The sequence below is a fragment of the Lactuca saligna genome, chromosome 1, assembly GCF_052625555.1.
Source record: "Lactuca saligna cultivar CGN05327 chromosome 1, ASM5262555v1, whole genome shotgun sequence".
NCBI classification, from domain to species: domain Eukaryota; kingdom Viridiplantae; phylum Streptophyta; class Magnoliopsida; order Asterales; family Asteraceae; genus Lactuca; species Lactuca saligna.
In genome coordinates this window covers 72,638,268-72,657,564 of record NC_136417.1, presented here as the reverse complement: position 1 = coordinate 72,657,564, position 19,297 = coordinate 72,638,268, and the positions used below count along the sequence as shown (strand labels likewise).

Here is a 19,297-nt window from a genome sequence, read left to right as displayed (position 1 = left end):
TCAAGAATCTTCAATGATCCAAGCAACTTTTTCTCTTTGGAGCACGATCCATCTAACTGCATGAATGGCGAATAGAATAGTAGTTAATTTTATCAACCCAAGAAGGAAAAATAATAAGTAGAGATAAAGTACCTTTTGCTTCTTCTTCGGTTGTGATGGATTAGTATAACAAACGTCAAATGATTCAATTTTGCTATAAGACAGGTCGGGAGCAACTAGACTATCCATCCGCAACTCTACAGGTATAGACTTTAAAGGGAACCCATGCATACACAACCATCTTAATTGTGTTGGGAAATTCTCATAAGACCCATTCATATCCACTCCACAGGTATAGACTTTGGATCGTATTTTGGATCGTTTCAATATATCAAATGGATTGATGATTAGTTATGTTTACGTAAATGGTTGATCCCATAAAATTGATGGTTTGTTTTTCTTTACTCTAGGGGTTGCTCCATTCATATCCACTCCACTTCTTAAGATAAAATTGCTTAGCTTAGGTTCCAATCCACTCCACTCTACTCCAGGTGATAACAAAACCATCATTTGTTTTTGCAAATGACAGTTTTACCCTTGTGTTTAAGGTTAAACAAATGACAAAATAACCACATTCTTTATTGATATTTTTCTTATCAAGATAATTTTTACATTGGAAAATCGACCACATTATAGCATTGTACTTTATCTTTTATACTTACTAGGATATTGTACTTTAAAAATAGTTCCATTTTGAGGTTTAGAATTTTGGAAAAGAAAACATCATTTGTCTCAATTTGTTACTAGTTGTTAAATGATAATTTTACCCTTATGTTTTAATCTTTTTTTCTTATCAACCCATTGTACTTGGAATAATCTAACCTAACTATAGCATTATACTTTCAGTTTTGTATTTAGATCAAATTGCTACAATTAGGTAAAATTTTAAAGTAAAAAGTAGGTAGCTTAAAATAATGTCGATAACGAGCGTGCCGAGACAAATGTTGAGATTAAAAATTGAAGAAGTTAGTTGAGACGCAACAAAACAATATGAGGATGTTCAACAAAAATATGAGGATGCTCGACAAAATAATGTGGAGTTTCAATAGAAAAATGTGGATGTCCAAGCAAATTTTGAACAACTTGCACAAACAATGAATGTGATAGAATATTATGTATCGAATATCGTTTTATGTTAAATTTGTAGCGACTTTTGATTTTGAAATATGTATCATTTGATTTATTAGATATTTCTTTTAGTTTCTACAGAGATACTCTGTTAATTTTGGTTTTATATTAATTGTTTTTTATAAATTAATATAAATAATCGAATTGAATAACTGAATTATATCAAATAATGGTACGGAATAATTGCTACGAAATTTGCTATAGAAAAATTGTAACGTCCGAAAAACACAACCAATTTAAAATTTTCAAAACAACCCGATTTTCATTAAAATGTTTACAAAAAGGTTTTCAATACAATTCATTTAAGTATTCCCAGAATCATGTCGTTACGAAATCATAAGGAGCGGTACGATCGCGCCTTCGCCTTGCCACAGTCTCCTGAAGAACCTGAAAAAAACATTAAACCACAACTGTAAGCCCGAGAGCTTAGTGAGATACCCCCAAGATACCAACCACGCATACGCCCTTCCAGGCTACGACCTTCCGGCCCAAAACATATAAATCATACATAACATAACAGAACATAGAACAGCCATGCATATCGGGTCTAACGTGACTGGTCCGCCGTATCGGGCCTTCAGTCCTTCGGATCCATCCTCCGGGTCTAGTCATGTCCTTCGAGTCTACAGTGGGGTTGGTCCGCCCGCATCAGGCCTTCAACCCACCTGGTCCACTCTCTGAGTCTACAGTGTGACTGGTCCGCCCGCATCGGGCCTACAGTCGGTCTGGTCCACTCCCCGAGCCTCGGCACGTCTGGTCCGCCCTCATGGGGCCTACAGCCTATCCGGACCGCTCGCTGGCCTTCGGAACAACCGGTCCGCCCTGGGTATCTTGGCCTACAGCACAAAGCAGGACCCGCCTCAACCCATCTCCAGTCCAAACAACCATGTGCACAAAACATACATTCATATAACAGTCATAATCAACAAACCGAGTAAACATATCACATAGCATATCATTACTCTAACCGGGCTACCGACCTACCCGTTCACTAGCATAGCATTACTCTGCATATCGAGGACTGACCTTTACAAGGTCCCCTAGCATGTACCATCCTAACTACCAGGATGCAGACACAACCAGCAATAACATGATAAACGTAACTGAATCTCAATACAATAAAGGGCCGGCCTTGGTGCCTTAGACCCTGTTGATATAGTGAGGATAACTCACCTCGAAACTGACGGCTGAAAAGAGAAGATCCCGCTGCTTCGAACTCTGACACAACTCCTCCACTGAACATCAACAACAACCCAATAAATACCCATAATTACCGAAATACCCCTGGAAGACAACTGATCAACCCTGGACAAGTCAAAGTCAACCCCTGACAGACCCTACTCGCCGAGTCAACCCGATGACTCGCCGAGTCCTTATGCTCAGACTTCCCTCACTTAGTGACCCAACTCGCCGAGTCACCCCAAGACTCGTCGAGTGCAACAACTCTGAGTCCACTCGCACCCAGCTCACCGAGTCATCCCTCGACTCACCGATTCGTCGACTCAACCAGGAATATTGGGACTTCCTCGACATGACTCGCCGAGTCCAAGGCAATCTTCAACCTACTCGCCGAGTTGTTCTTCCAACTCGTCGAGTTCAAGGCCATCTTCAAGCAACTCGTCGAGTCCACCCATGTGACTCGCCGAGTTCCACCGGTCTGAATCCATACAGAAGCATCTCAGGCCATGCAATTGATCCAAAACATAGATCCAGCCTCCTACAATCCATCCATCACGTAAAGTGGCAATCCTCGAAGCCTTCGGCATCTCATCTTCAATTTACTTCCCACTATGCGCCACTTGACCTTGACCGAACCAGCCCCTCAAAGTACAACCATAGAACCAGAAGCTCACTTTCTCCTTCCATACGGTGTTCCCACCACCTACTCAAACCGGCACCCACTGTACCCTCCGATAACCACACTCAACAACCGAGAATTACCCATAATGCCTTATTGCTCCAATTCTCATCTTTCACTTGACTCGCATGGCTATAGAGCTACGAACCCTCGGATTCCCGATCCAAATTCCACTCTACCCTTACCATGACGACCGAAAGACTCATTCTTCCATTTCGGAGCAACTCCCCCGAGTTCTCCTATTGCAATCACACATACATGCCGATCTAGCTCTAGCAGCCTCAGGTGCGGATAACCTGATATACAGACGATATCCTCAACATCCTTCCAGAATAAACCACTGGCACATACCCAGAACCCTGATCATGATCCCACTGAGAGTCCAAGACTCCTGCTCTGTATCCCTTCCGAACTCCTCTCCCTGACTCCACGTCGCGATTTTCCCTCTGCGCCCAAAGCAACATATCGAGTCGAATAAGCTTATTTTCTGCCGCCGCAACACACTACTCAAAGACCATCGACAGACCACAGTGATCGCAACTCCACACTGTCGCTTTCACTTCCGTGAATTCGCTCTCCCTTTCCGGAGTTTCATTCCTCCCTCTTTCCTTGCCAAGGAAACCACTCGTCTGCTCGCTCATCATGACAGGCACCCTGGTGCTCAACCTACGCCACATTACCTCCTTACAGCGTACTCAACATCCATGCATTACCGCTACTCTGCCTCTCATCACAAGGACTCTCAAGCCCGTGCACTACCTTTACCGCTAAAGATCGCTCGCCGGGCCAGACCTCCCAATGTATTCCCACTGCAACATACGCAACCCATAACCTCCAACCGATCTAACATTACCCGCAGAGTCTTCAGCATGACTGGACCGCCTCCCCGGGCCTTCAGCCAATCTGGACCACTCTCAGAACCTTCAGCCAATCTGACTGGACCGTCCTCCGAGCCTTCGGCCTGACTGGTACGCCTACGGCCTTCAGTCTATCCGGACCGCTCAACAAGCACTCATTATTCCGAACTATCTCTTCAGGAAATCTTCCCGTGCATACCGTTCTAACCCTCTAGGGGTTCCGAACTCTATCTCCATCCTACATGCTCGATCCCGACCTGCTCCCATGCCTTCCTCAATCAACTGCTCTAGGTCTGTATTCCGCCCCGCACGCCTGTTACTCACTCATACGAGCCTGCTCTCAACTAATAGAAATACCGCTGAATTTCCAAGCAGCTAAACAACCTCTCAGGCCCAACGATCATCCGGAGAATTTCCAATTCTCCCCCACTTAAGACACTGACAGATAGTCACCGGTTTCCATCATCGATCTCCCCAAGCAACCTTGCAGGAATCAACACATGCACTCAAAATGTTTTTCACCAGCACCAACAACTTTCATACCATCATGCTCCCATGCTGCACAACCTGCTCGAAAGGAACCCAATCTTCAACTATCAATTCCTCAGACTACCGAATCTAACTGCCCTTCAAACCAACGCCGCATCCGCCACCAATCCTCACAAAGATAATCAACGATAGCTCGAAGTACAAACCCATAACCATAACGATCCCCCAGGGAACACAAGATACTAAAACGAAATCTCGATCACAACTCGCCAAACCCTCAAGGAACAATGAATACCACACGAAACCCGAAACGCAATTCCATAACCAACCAATGAAACCAGCAGATATCAATACTCTACAACAATCATAAATAATCAAAACAGCAGAAAGAACATACCCGAAGCAGCAAGCTGAAAAAAAACCACGGCCCTAAGCCCTTGGGGGATCTGCTCCACCCTGACCTCCACCTGTGATCCTCAACGTAGCCGGTGCTGGAGCCTGCATCGATCCCACAGCAAGCTGTGGACAGTTGACCTTCAAATGTCCAACCTGATGACAATGATAGCATATCCTTAAATCCCGAACCGGCACTGACTGCCGACAATCCCTCGCATAGTGTCCCTCCTTCCCGCACTTGCGGCATGCTCCACCGGACCGACAAACCCCGGCATGACCCCTTCCACACTTTCCACAGACGTGGCCACCCTGATCCCCCATCCTGGAATCAACGGTCTTAGACCGTTTCGTCGCCGGCTGCGACTGAACCGGAGCTTGCCTCAGCTCACGCATTTGCAACTCAATCTCTAACTCACGCCGCCTGGCGGTCTCCTGCAACTCCAGCAAAGTCTCGCACCTCTGCGTAGACACAAACTGCCTGATGTCTCTTTTTAGCATACTCAGATATCGGGACATCTGGGCCTGCTCCGAAGCGAACTCAGGGCAAAACATCGCCCTCTCAGTAAACATCCTGGTGATTTCCGTCACCGACTCCGAATCCTGTTTCAACTCCAAGAACTCCTGAGCCAACCTCTCCCTCTCGACCTGCGGAACATAACGAGTGCTGAACATCTCTCTGAACCGATCCCATGAAATTGCAGCCCTCTGCGCATCCGAGTACGACCCCGTGGTCAATCTCCACCAATCCTTTGCTCCGAGCCTCAACAGGTTCAAAGCACATCCCACCCTCTTATCAGCAGGGCATGAACACGTGAAGAAGCATCCTTCCACATCTGATAACCATCTCATAGCAACGATCGGATCCTGAACTCCATCAAAAGTGGGAGGCTTCGTATTGTCGAAGTCCCGATACTGAAAACCTCTACTGGCTCCTCCCCCTGCCGCTGCTACTGCTGCGGTAGCCGCCGCGACAGCCGTCTCCGTGAGAGCTGCATAGCGCTCATCAAAATACTCCACCATGGCGGTCTTGATCGACCCAAACAACTCTGGCAGCTCAGCCCAAAACAATGCGGCAACCTCATCATGCAAGATCTCACGAATCCTCACATCCAACTCATGCGTACTCATCTGGCTGACAACCTCGGGTTGTACAGACCCACCCGGAACTCCCTCTCCGGCTCCTGATCCTGACCCGGATCCACTCCCAGCGTGCCCTGAAATCTCCATACTGAAAATAAAACACCAAATCTCAGACATATTCCACTAACCCGGGAACCGGCTCACATCCCAACCCTAGAGGTCATGGTTTCCCTGATACGCGTATGAGTCCGTGCTTCCAGTAGTACGGGCCCATACTACCTTCCACACCAACCCATATTTGCATGAAGTACTCCCACAACACCCTAGCGGCGCACATAACAACGCTCTATCCTCACAACTAGAGGAGCACTAGAAATCTCTCACAAGGAACCCTAGGCTAGCAGGCATCATAAATCAGGCAACTTATCAATAAATCCTGAAGATCCCTAGCCTAACTCTAGCATGCTGTTTTATCAAAGCTCAATAAAACAATTGCCATGTATGGTATTTTGGGGTTACTTACTGGCTCCGGCTGATCGTACCTCCGCGTCCTCCTTTACTTATTTGAAAACCATTTTAATTTCTCTTTTTGAAAACTCTCCTCGATTTGAGACTGGAGTCACACAAGTGTTCCTCCAATTCACTCAAACCAAGGCTCTGATACCAACTTGTAACGTCCGAAAAACACAACCAATTTAAAATTTTCAAAACAACCAGATTTTCATTAAAATGTTTACAAAAAGGTTTTCAATACAATTCATTTAAGTATTCCCAGAATCATGTCGTTACGAAATCATAAGGAGCGGTACGATCGCGCCTTCGCCTTGCCACAGTCTCCTGAAGAACCTGAAAAAAACATTAAACCACAACTGTAAGCCCGAGAGCTTAGTGAGATACCCCCAAGATACCAACCACGCATACGCCCTTCCAGGCTACGACCTTCCGGCCCAAAACATATAAATCATACATAACATAACAGAACATAGAACAGCCATGCATATCGGGTCTAACGTGACTGGTCCGCCGTATCGGGCCTTCAGTCCTTCGGATCCATCCTCCGGGTCTAGTCATGTCCTTCGAGTCTACAGTGGGGTTGGTCCGCCCGCATCAGGCCTTCAACCCACCTGGTCCACTCTCTGAGTCTACAGTGTGACTGGTCCGCCCGCATCGGGCCTACAGTCGGTCTGGTCCACTCCCCGAGCCTCGGCACGTCTGGTCCGCCCTCATGGGGCCTACAGCCTATCCGGACCGCTCGCTGGCCTTCGGAACAACCGGTCCGCCCTGGGTATCTTGGCCTACAGCACAAAGCAGGACCCGCCTCAACCCATCTCCAGTCCAAACAACCATGTGCACAAAACATACATTCATATAACAGTCATAATCAACAAACCGAGTAAACATATCACATAGCATATCATTACTCTAACCGGGCTACCGACCTACCCGTTCACTAGCATAGCATTACTCTGCATATCGAGGACTGACCTTTACAAGGTCCCCTAGCATGTACCATCCTAACTACCAGGATGCAGACACAACCAGCAATAACATGATAAACGTAACAGAATCTCAATACAATAAAGGGCCGGCCTTGGTGCCTTAGACCCTGTTGATATAGTGAGGATAACTCACCTCGAAACTGACGGCTGAAAAGAGAAGATCCCGCTGCTTCGAACTCTGACACAACTCCTCCACTGAACATCAACAACAACCCAATAAATACCCATAATTACCGAAATACCCCTGGAAGACAACTGATCAACCCTGGACAAGTCAAAGTCAACCCCTGACAGACCCTACTCGCCGAGTCAACCCGATGACTCGCCGAGTCCTTATGCTCAGACTTCCCTCACTTAGTGACCCAACTCGCCGAGTCACCCCAAGACTCGTCGAGTGCAACAACTCTGAGTCCACTCGCACCCAGCTCACCGAGTCATCCCTCGACTCACCGATTCGTCGACTCAACCAGGAATATTGGGACTTCCTCGACATGACTCGCCGAGTCCAGCTGGACTCGCCGAGTCCAAGGCAATCTTCAACCTACTCGCCGAGTTGTTCTTCCAACTCGTCGAGTTCAAGGCCATCTTCAAGCAACTCGTCGAGTCCACCCATGTGACTCGCCGAGTTCCACCGGTCTGAATCCATACAGAAGCATCTCAGGCCATACAATTGATCCAAAACATAGATCCAGCCTCCTACAATCCATCCATCACGTAAAGTGGCAAACTTTACGTGAATCAAACGAGATCTAGGCCATTTTCACCTTAAAACCAAGGTTTGGGGCATGATAGCTTCACTCATAGCACAAAGGTTGGGACTTTAATGCACTCAAAGACTTCTCCACTCCAGATCTGAGGTAGCAACCTCAGATCCATCCTCCAACACCAAAATGTCACACAACCAAGCATCCCACACAACCCCAAATGAAGAAACTAGGAATGCACAGCTTAAGGACGAAGATATTACCTCCAGAAGATGCCTCAATAACAGCTAAACACGAATCCAAGCAAAGCCCTTTGATCCAAACCACTTCTCCTTCAAGATTTCTCCAAGCAACACCTCTCCAAGCTCCAATTTGCTCCACCAATGCTCTTCTCCACGAGATTAGGGTTTCTGGAACTCAAGGGGGGAATAAGAGAGGCTGTGGAGGGGTATAATGTTCTTTATATAGGGCTCAACCCCGGAAACTAGGGTTTTCTCCATACAGCACCTACTCGCCGAGTAGGCCACTCGGCTCGCGACCATGACCGCGACCTGACTCGCCGAGTCTATCCATGGACTCGCCGAGTCATCCTCTAAAACTTACACTTTTAGCCCTTCAACTCTACTCTTGCGATTCCGGGATGTTACAAAAATCACTACGGAATTTGCTATGGTAGCATTGCTACAAAATTTGCTACGGAAAAATTGCTACGGAATCTGCTATGGAAAAATCACTATAGAATTTGCTACGGAAAATCGCTATGCAATTTGTTAAGGAAACATTGCTACGGAATTTGCTATGGAAAATTGCTATGGAAACATTGCTATGGAATTTGCTATGGAGACATTGCTACAGAATTTGCTACGGAGATATTGCTACGGAATTTGCTACAAAAATGCTATGGAACTTAAATTGCTACGAAATAGTTGTTGTAGAAACCGCTATAGTAAAATTGCTACGGAATTATAATTTCGTAGCTAGAAATTTTGCTACAAGAAATATAGCTACAGAGTCTAATTGGAAATTTACGTAGCAAATTCCGTAGTTATTTAGCTTTAGCTACGGAATGTTAGTTTTTTACTATGAAATTTTTCAGTAGCTAAATTCATATTTTCTTGTAGTGAAATGCATGAAAACATAGAAGTTTTGCTGATTCATTCTCATATAATCCTTTGAGCTCATACTATGCATGCTCGGGTGTAGCTTTCGTTTTGAATAGTGCCTAATTCTCTATCAACCTTGCATCCTTCGTTGTAATTATGATTTTGCTATCTGGGTGAAAGTCTTTGCTTCCAAGTAACGCATTTAACTGGTCGGCCCTATCAATATCATCAAGAACTAGAAACACCTTTTTATGGGCTATTGCATTCTCTATCATTGAGGTGTAAACACCATGAACTTGAATTGAGCTCGGTTTTGAAATGCCATCATAGAGTTGTTTTTGTAGATCAAGCAACCCATTAACATTTTCACATCTCGTACTGATATCTCCATTGAAGATGCTTGTGTTGAATTCAAATGCATGTAACATGTAGACATATCTGGCTAAAGATGTCTTCCCTATCCTACCCATACCCAAAATAGTGAGTATGTCTCCCCTATGCGAGGAATCACCTTTCAGCCATAAAGTAACAAATTTAATGGGATCATCCATCCCAATAAGCAGGACCGGTCCTGAAAAATGAAATATTCTTAAAGGCCCAGGACAAACAACAAAAAATGGTACTTATCTTTATTATAATTTTGTATTTTTTAATAAAAATATATAATGAAAAAAATTGAGCCCTGTGCAGCTGCCGACTTTGCCCTCCCCCCCCCCCCCCCCCCCCTTCTTCTAAGCCCCCCATGCCAATAAGTAGTGGCAGAGCACCCCTTAAGGGTAATTGTAATCTACAGTAGATGTCCTTAACAATCTTTTTGATAAACTCCGTCTCTGGCCTTGTAATCTACGGTAGATATCCTTAACAATCTTTTTGATAAACTCCGTCTCTGACCTGAAACTTAATTTTAATAAGTACAAAACTAACAAACTTGAATTGGAGATTTAATTTATCCAAAAATCCCCAATTGAAATATATATATATATATATATATATATATATATATATATATATATATATATATATATATATATCCGGTAAGAAATATTTTTTAGTAGGAAGGTAAAAAAAAAATTTCGGCTTATTTTTTTGGCGAACAAAATAAATGAATTATTAGATGAATCAATAATAACATGATTCACAAAAAAAATCCCGAAAAAACATTTCGATGATTCATTTTTACGATGATTTTGTTAATATTCACTAAAATTGTTATAAAATGATTTTTTTTTCTTGATTTACCTAAAAATGAATAATAAAGGTGTTTTTTCTGGATTTTTTTCTTGTGAATCATCTTACTTTTAAATCATCTAATAATTCATATCATTTTTTCCTAAGAAAATATGTATATAAAAATTTTCTTACCTTCCTACCAAAAATTTCCTTCTTATTTGATCTTGACTCTCTCTCTCTCTCTCTCTCTCTCTCTCTCTCTCTCTCTCTCTCTCTCTCTATATATATATATATATATATATATATATATATATATATATATATATATATATATATATATATATATATATATATATATATATATATATATATATATATATATATATATATATGCTACTATTTTTAACTAAGTTTTTCGCATCAAAACAATTCCATATTTACACTTCTAACCTATAAGTATCTAATGTGCAAGGTCATAAATCATAATCTTTATTTTAAAAAGAGCAGAGTCACTGTAATACAAATTTCACTAAGGGGCAAACAAATTGCATTATGTTTCTACAATAACAACAAATCCAGTATTGGATCTGATTTTGCATGAAGCAGAACATGGCATAGGCCATAGGATAGTTATAGGTTATCCTTTACTGCTTACAAGTAAGACAACTTATTTTGTATAGCAAACTAAGAGTTCAAAATTCAGTTTAGCATTTACAGGCTCTTAAAATAGTTTATCTAACTTTTTTTTTATTCATGTGTCTTTAATGATACCGAAGAAACTTATTGAAATGCATAGGGTGGACAAAATATAAAGATTTCAAGCGTTACTCAAACAAAACTGGAGTATGGAAATATGGGTAAGAAGTAGTTACCTGCCATCTAGATCCATCCCTTTCAAACCAGCAACTTCAGTAAGCGCTTGAATCCATCCTTCAATCCTTTGAGCCATTTCTCTTCTTTTATTTGCATCTGTCTCTGCCGCCATCTTTTGTATGTGCTTAGCCATTGCATCGTTGAAGCTACCTATTTGCTTCCTGACATGGGTGGGCTCAACATCATAAAAGATGGGGATAACAATTTGGTTGGATGTCATACGTTGATCTAGGATCAGAACCAGTTCATCGAGACACCATGATGAAGTAGCATAATTTTTGGAGGGCACGATAATGGAAGCTCTAGAATCTCTAATCGCATTCATCAGTTCCGGTTTCAGTTCTTCTCCGGTTTCAATCTCTTCTTCATCCAAAAAGGTAGAGATATTGGCACTGATGAGGGCACTATAGAGATGATCTATGAAATTATTACGAATATCACGACCTCTAAAACTTAAAAATACGTCATATTTATACTCGGAGGTAGATGAAAAAGATGATCCATCTGAAAGTTCAGAAGAACTATTATGATCAGTTTCTGGTTGATGACCATGAGTTGAAGAAGATGAAGATCCTTCTGAAAGTTCAGAGATAACAGCCATATGATTACTAATTTGAGACTGGATCTACAATCAAATTGATAGTGGTTTTTACAACGAAAGTCCAGTTCAATAACTAATTCTGATAAAACTCATACTTTATGGAATTTTCTTGGAAACTTACAAGGTTGAATCTTTTGTCATGTTCACTGATCTCAATCAACTATTGTAATAATAACTAAATTACAAAAAACGTCCTTTTCCTTTATCACCGTCTGTGGATATAATGCAATATTTATTTTTATTTTTTGGCGATAGAAACATGGGTTTTAGAGATGGACGTATCTGTCGCTATTCCGTCGCTAAATGTTGTTTGAGATGGATTAGCAACAGACTTACTCCATAGCTAAATACAGTGTGGCTAATTACCAAGCGAGGGTTTTAGCGATGGATCAGTTTATCCTTGCGATGAATTTAGCGACGGAGTATCCGTCGCAAAATGGTCCCTTAATACAATTATTTAGGACATTCGCGACAAATTTGATAACAATATTCCATCGATGTTCTGTCGCAATCTTCATATCCTTTTTTTTAACCCGTCGCTATTCCCTAGCAGATCTCATATATTATTTTTTATTTTTCCATAGCTAATGCCTAGCAAACTTTGTAAATGATTTTTTTTATTTTCCGTAGCAGATCCCTAGCAAACTCTAGATATGATTTTTTTTCCGTTGCTGTTCCCTCACAAATATATAGAATCAAATTTTATTATTATTATTATTTTTATTATTATTATTATGAATATAAAAAAAGATATAAAAAACATCAACTAATAATACAATCCCAAAGCAAACATTTAACATTTAAAGAACACTAATAATAGAAAAAATATATATATATATTATAATACCCAAAACTAAACATTAACATTACAATGCTAAAAACTATCAAATCATCCAAAAACATAGATATCGATGTTTACCAAATCATCCAAAAACATCAAATATTAAAATTTACCAAAGCATCCAAAAAGATCATATGTCCATCTACCCACACATCTCTTCTCGTATACGTTCATACACAGCCTGCTGTTAAAACATGGATGTAAGATGTTATAATCTGGTATTTTGGTAAGTATAATGCTATGATAGGAAAATTTACAACATGGTAGAATTTGTAAGTACAATGTCATCATAGAAATTTTTTATAAAATACAATGTTATTGTACTAGGCTACTAGCTATTCCTTTCAAAAAGCTCACTGGATCAGACACAAATGCAGATCATAATATTCTTCCTTTGTTGAAAAGCAATGTACTTTTTAGACAATATATATATATATATATATATATATATATATATATATATATATATATATATATATATATATATATATATGACAAAATTGCAAAAATGGTCCCTGTGGTTGGCAAAATTATGTGACTTTGGTCCAAAAAAGTTTGATGGTGCGTCAGTGGTCCAATTTTGGATCTTTTTATTGTTTTTGGTCCTTATACACTTAAAAAGACAATTATGCCCTTACAATTTATATTTTTCATTTTCTTTAATTCTGGAAATGCATAAATTAATTTAATTTATATTTTTCATTTATATTTCATTTGTCTCATCTCTCTCAACAAAAGAAACACACACACACTCACACTCAAGAAACATATCGCCCCTAATGGATGCCACCATTACCACCGACTGCAACCACCAACAACTACCACCGTCCGCCACCATCACCATTGGCTGCCACCACCATCCACTACAAACAACTAATCCCATCCTCGCCCATCTTTCTTTCCTCAGACCTGGATGAAATTTCCCCACCAGAACCACCCTTCTGATTGGTGTTGTCCCTACCAAAATACCACCACTTCCATTTTTCAATGATTAGGGGTTTCAGCCACCACCACCACCACCACCATAGAAGATGACAACATCCTCATTCACCACCATTGTCTTTCTCAACCACTATTCGCCACCAACCACCATCATCTCCCCCACCCTCACCTCCTCTCCGTTAACCAGATGACCTTCACTGTTGACCACCAAACCACCGTTCATCGATTTTTTTTCCAAATACCTCTCAATCCTATAAGACTTGAAACATCAGAAAATCAGGGGATGATTGATTCGAAAGGGGTTGAAAAGAACCTCAAATATTTCATCAAAAGTACAGAGAAATGAAAAATCTTCTACCTAGCTAGATAGAGCAAAAATCGAACCTCATATAAAATCTTTAAAGACATGTCAACTACGAGAGTCTTAGAGAGAAAAACACTAACTTGTTTCTATCAAATTCTCAGTTTTGGCGATATACAGGTCCGATTTCATAGTTTTATTTACATATCTGAATTCTAGAATTTATGCTCCTTGATGATGGTCAGATGCTTTTGTATTGCCCAGATGTATTTGAATTTACCCCTCTTGGTGCAAATCGAAAACCCAGAAGATGATCCTATCTGATTTGCGTTTTTTTATTCTTTGGTTTGGTTTGTTTTAAGGTATTGGATGTGTGTAACAGTCTAGTTTGTAGATCTGGAAATGAACATTTTGAGCTATCGGAGAAGACGAAGGGGCAGTGGTAGATGGGTCGCGTCATTGGAATTTTCATCTGGGTCACAAGCTACCGTCACCGGAGTTTGCTAGGGGTGGGCGGTGTTGCACAAGTAAGGGGTTGCAATGGTGGTGTAGGCGGTGGTTTTCGATCATCTGTAGAATACAGGGAGAGGGTAGACCAAGTACCGATTTTGGTGTTATTAAGAGAGAGAGAGAGAGAGAGAGAGGTGGGGTATAGTGGGTGATAATTTAATTTTCTTTTTATTTTAAATAATATAATAGGAAATTTAATAAAATAAATTAAAAATGAAATATTTCAGGGCATATTGGTCATTTTATGTTGGGTGTGGACCAAAACCACACAAAAATGACAATATAGGGACCAAAACCGTAGAAGGTATCCAAAATTGGACCACTGGTACACCGTCAAACTTTTTTGGACCAAAGTTACATAATTTTGCCAATCACAGGGATCTTTTTTGCAATTTTGTCTATATATATATATATATATATATATATATATATATATATATATATATATATATATATATATATATATATATAAAGAATAACATTATAGGATGACACCCACATTAGAGTTTGTACTTTCAAATATAAGATATTGTACTTTCTATTCAATTATCATGCATATAAAATTTTAATAATTTAGTTTCTACATATAATATAAAAAATTCCAATATACTAACTGATTAAATTAAAGAATGAATTATTTTCTGACATATATTAGCAGTGGTTCACATAAAAAAAATAGAAAGATGAATGAATATAAAAATTAAACTAGGACAATGAAGTATCCAAAACTTTAGCTGCCTATAGCTTAATGTACTCTTAATGTAATTTCATACATTTTTCTTATTAACACAACTGTACTTTCAAAATGCAATTCAAAAAATGCAAATGAAGCAGAGCCAAAAACAAAAAAATAAATAAATAAATAAATAAAACTAACCATTATTGGAGCAGCAACATGAGAATTTGGCTGTAACAAAAGGATGCTGCAAGAAATAATGCAAAAAATATTGGAACAACATAAGTTGAGACTTGAGAGAAATTAAAAAAGATTCAAATTTAGAATCACCTGCAACAAATTAGAAACAGATGGCCTCATCTCAGGTTCCCTGAAATATAACCAACAAAGTGAAAAAACAAAGTGAAAAAACAAAGACCAAAATACCCCCATTAAACAGATGGCCTCATCTCAGTTTAACTGGAAACAAGGTGAAAAAACAAAGACCAAAATACCCCCATTATACGGATTGGAATATATATATATATATATATATATATATATATATATATATATATATATATATATATATATATATATATAGGCATGCTTCCTTTGTGCATTCTAGCAATGGTGTGTTCGTGTTAAGTTCTATGAATTTCAACATTCCTAGAGGCCGGTGAAAGGAATTTGATTCTATTCTTTCTTTTTTTATTTAAAGACAAAAATGCCCCCAATTATATGGATTGAAATAAATGAAAAAGTAAAATGATTAGATGTATCATGTATGTACTTGTGTAAGCATTTGAGAAGTAAATCTTGTGCCTCGAAAGAATAATTGTAAGGAATAGGTGGATGAGACTTTGTAGTGCCAATATAAAACAGAGCTGTAACCTGAAATGAAGATAAAATAATATCAAATGATGTGGAGCAATGATCAAAGTTTAAAACATAAGTATTGAAATCAAAAACACATTCTAAAGAAAAAAGTAGTTTGAAATTGAATAGTACCTATTGTTGATATTGTTGGCTCCTGGGAGGCTTTCCTGTAGCCATCTCAATTATCGTACACCCAAGACTCCATATGTCAGCATAGCTAAAAAATGATAAAAAGAAAATAAGAAAATAAGAAAATAAGAAAATAAGAAAACTAGTATCCAAATAATTCGTTTCTCAACACCCTTTTGGATGAATAGAAGATATATGAGTTGTAGCATAGTATTTACTTACATTAACTGTTGTAACTCAATACAAACAAGAAATATATGGAAAGTGTTGCAAGATATGAACTTTTTGAGTTAACAAATGTATCAAGATTCAATAGTAGAAATCCATTGTTTAAGTTTAGGTGTATATTGTGACTTTCAATGAAAACTCAAGAAATCAGGTGTAAAAATGATTGATATAAATGTACTTACAAGTTATGACCAGTTTGAAACTTTAGGAGCCATCCAATATGGTGTTCCCTTGATTGACTTCGAACCTGTCGTAGAAAGAAGAAAACAGAGGAGAACAAATGAATTTTCCATGGCCATTTCCATTTTCCAATAATGAGGGTATTTACGTCTTTTTGACAATCTTGTAGATGATATGCTACCTGACATTATTTTGTGTAAGCTCATTTAGTACGGACTTCAATAGCGAAAGTGGAAGGTAAAGATGATCTTTTGAAGGGTATAACTGCAATGTTGTTCATAATGACTATTCAAATAAGTAAAAAACAAAATAATTTCATATATAATTTAACTTGACACAAAATATTTGTTAACTTTCTAAGACAAAAAAAATACAATTGGACAAATTACCTGCATATTTGATGAAGTTTTCACCATATAATCAATTGGAGGAATATTGTCCTAATAACGGAAAGACATCTAACATATCATATATCAAAATAACATCATTAGAAAATTAAAAAAAAAATGTGAACATGATATGATAATATTTGTTGGTGTTCTCTGATACTTCATCAAAGATCCACTTGCAAACACCAACTTGTTGCCAGAGTTAAATTTATTTGAAAAGGAGCCGAACTATATAATTTATGTTCAACATTTGTTGGTGTTTTCATGAAACACAGACTAGAAACACTGACCATGGCCATGTAATTCTCGGTTTGTGACAATGTTTATAGGAACAATTTCCTCAATAACCTGGAGAATAAATACAACACGACAATATTTATCTCAAAATCATAAATAATTCCTTAACCACTCATGATATAAATGATAGACAAAGAATCCTTTTAAGAATTTAGACCTGAAAATGTTTAGAGGTGCGTGGCTGACCAGGAAACTGGGATGGATGTTGTCGATATTTTTTTATCTTTGAATTTGTCAGTACCATGCTTTCAATTTTATCTAAGCTTCCTGGAGAAAATAATATTGAATATACAATCGGTTAATGAAATTATTTCATTAAGGCTACAAAAAATTACATATGCATACTTTACAACAAGTAATTTTCTTTGTAGAATGGAAGGAGTTCGTCTCTTGTATATACCCCTCTTGACTTTGGATTTACCACTACAATGGCTCAAAATGCATACTAATCAGCCACACTTCAAATTTTTCAGCCACTATGTTCAATAAATAGTAAATTGCTTCTTGTTTTCAGCTAGGTACATGCTATTTACTCATCAATCGGCAAGAACATCAATTCACACCTAATCCTATCATCTACCACAATACAGTAACCTAAAATTATGCATATATCCACAAAGTTCAAAATTACCTCAAGGTTAATCAAATTTGTACGAACAAGTGTTTGAATGGGATGACCACCACAGTGTTCCAGCCACTGCCAACAGAATTAGGATGTGATTTCGGATTAGGTTTTCCTTTGAGAGGCTTCGAAGATGGCGATGCAGGTTGACTGTGGTGGAGGTGATTTCAAGGGCGAAGGAGAGATTTGACTATCATTTAGGGCTTTGAGAGGAAATTGTTGGCTTTTGGAAGAAATAGGAGGGAACGAAAATAAAACGAGGTAAAGAAAAAAAAGCAGGAAAAGTTTTTTCTACGAGGGTTTGGCGAGGGCCAGGAAAAAAAAAGTCTCTACTTTTTGCAATCCATCGTTGTTCCCTCATTAAGAGGTTTTACTTTCTGAGGGTTTAGTGAGGGACAATTTTTGTCGATAAAATCTTACCAATCCGTCGTAAATCCTTCGTTAATGCCTCTCTAAAACTCTATAATTATTTTGATTGAAATTTTTGTGCTTTCCGTTGCTGATCCCTCACTAAACTGTCGTTGATTAGCTACGGATAGAATCTGTAGCTAATTCCCTTGCTGTAGGTGGTGTTTCTAGTAGTGATATATTCTTCCATTAAAAGTCTAAATCATTTTAACTCCCTAGATAGTTTAACTTTTAAATATTTTAAAATATGACCATTTTGTCACTGTCTTCATCCATCCGAGAACCTTAAGATTTAAAAATTCAATTGATAAAGAATCATGTCCTTAATTGATTAATATCTTTGGTCTTTTTCTGAACAATATATAGAAATTAAAACACAAACAAGCGAGAATTTTAAACAACATAAAAAGAACTCTCACATAAATCTTTTAGTTAACCAAAATGATATGAAAATTAAAAGCCGGTTTGCGAAGCGATGAGATTCCCCATAAACAGAATCGGCAAGAATTCTTAAAATTTCAATAACAAAACCTGTATACGATCATATATCACGAAAAAAGATAAGCAGATTAAGCCATGAACCTGTAAAGATAAAAGACTTTCATATCCTCAAAATAACCATTACAAATATTTATGGTATTATCATACCAGTGACTGCAACCTCCACGACTGCACCCACCCACGCCGCCCTCCTTGATCATTACGCACTCAAAAATACTGAAAAGCAGAATGGGATTGTGAAATTGGATTGAATAACCAAGAAACAAAAAGAAAGAAAATGCGCAAGTGAACAACGCCGTAAAAATGATGGTCATAAAATATCCAACAGCCTCAATTGAAAATCAGCCACCCTGTTGGCCGGAGTAGGATCCCGGAGAAATGACGGAGACGATGGTGTAGATAAAGTTTTGAAAACAAGAATGCAAAACAAAATAACCAAAATAACTCTTTGATTAATTGGAAAATCACTCAAAACCAATGTTTTTACAATCTGTTCTCATAATCATAAACTCGATTATGGACACGTATATATAGCCTAACATACCAACTTGTATTAGACTAGAAAACTTATGACCAACTTGCCATAAACTAATCTTTTCATAAATTAGATTGCTTAAA

At 38.8% G+C, this 19,297-nt stretch overlaps 1 protein-coding gene and 2 long non-coding RNA genes across 4 annotated transcripts; all 3 read right to left on the bottom strand.

Annotated features, from left to right (window-relative positions):
* Window positions 1-6,548: 6,548 nt before the first annotated feature.
* Window positions 6,549-11,880, bottom strand: LOC144999527 (toll/interleukin-1 receptor-like protein). Of its 2 annotated transcripts, none has more exons than XM_078958714.1 (2): window positions 11,196-11,880; window positions 6,549-6,693 (listed from the first exon to the last, which is right to left on the bottom strand). In XM_078958714.1, exons 1-2 carry the CDS (start codon window positions 11,795-11,797, stop codon window positions 6,633-6,635), a joined length of 663 nt encoding a protein of 220 aa, XP_078814840.1. In that variant the 5' UTR covers window positions 11,798-11,880; the 3' UTR covers window positions 6,549-6,632. The 2 variants fall into 2 exon arrangements, with proteins under 2 accessions (XP_078814840.1, XP_078814839.1); XM_078958713.1 differs by lacking the exon at window positions 6,549-6,693 and adding an exon at window positions 9,897-10,044.
* A 3,517-nt stretch (window positions 11,881-15,397) lies between these two features.
* Window positions 15,398-16,142, bottom strand: LOC144999516 (uncharacterized). The gene is made up of 3 exons (XR_013660909.1): window positions 16,058-16,142; window positions 15,840-15,940; window positions 15,398-15,437 (listed from the first exon to the last, which is right to left on the bottom strand). It is a non-coding gene; the product is annotated as an uncharacterized LOC144999516 (long non-coding RNA).
* A 340-nt stretch (window positions 16,143-16,482) lies between these two features.
* Window positions 16,483-17,857, bottom strand: LOC144999505 (uncharacterized). Its single transcript, XR_013660908.1, has 6 exons — window positions 17,780-17,857; window positions 17,306-17,415; window positions 17,142-17,199; window positions 16,852-16,920; window positions 16,644-16,726; window positions 16,483-16,529 (listed from the first exon to the last, which is right to left on the bottom strand). It is a non-coding gene; the product is annotated as an uncharacterized LOC144999505 (long non-coding RNA).
* Window positions 17,858-19,297: the final 1,440 nt, after the last annotated feature.

What these genes read in the sequence shown, in the direction of transcription:
- LOC144999527 (XM_078958713.1), bottom strand. Translation starts at nt 11,797, where the DNA reads ATGGCTGTTATCTCTGAACTTTCAGAAGGATCTTCATCTTCTTCAACT. An exon ending in GGGATGGATCTAGATGGCAG is followed by an intron (nt 10,045 to 11,195) that starts GTAACTACTTCT and finishes ATTAAGTTTCAG; the next exon opens with GTCAGAGACGGAGTTTATCA.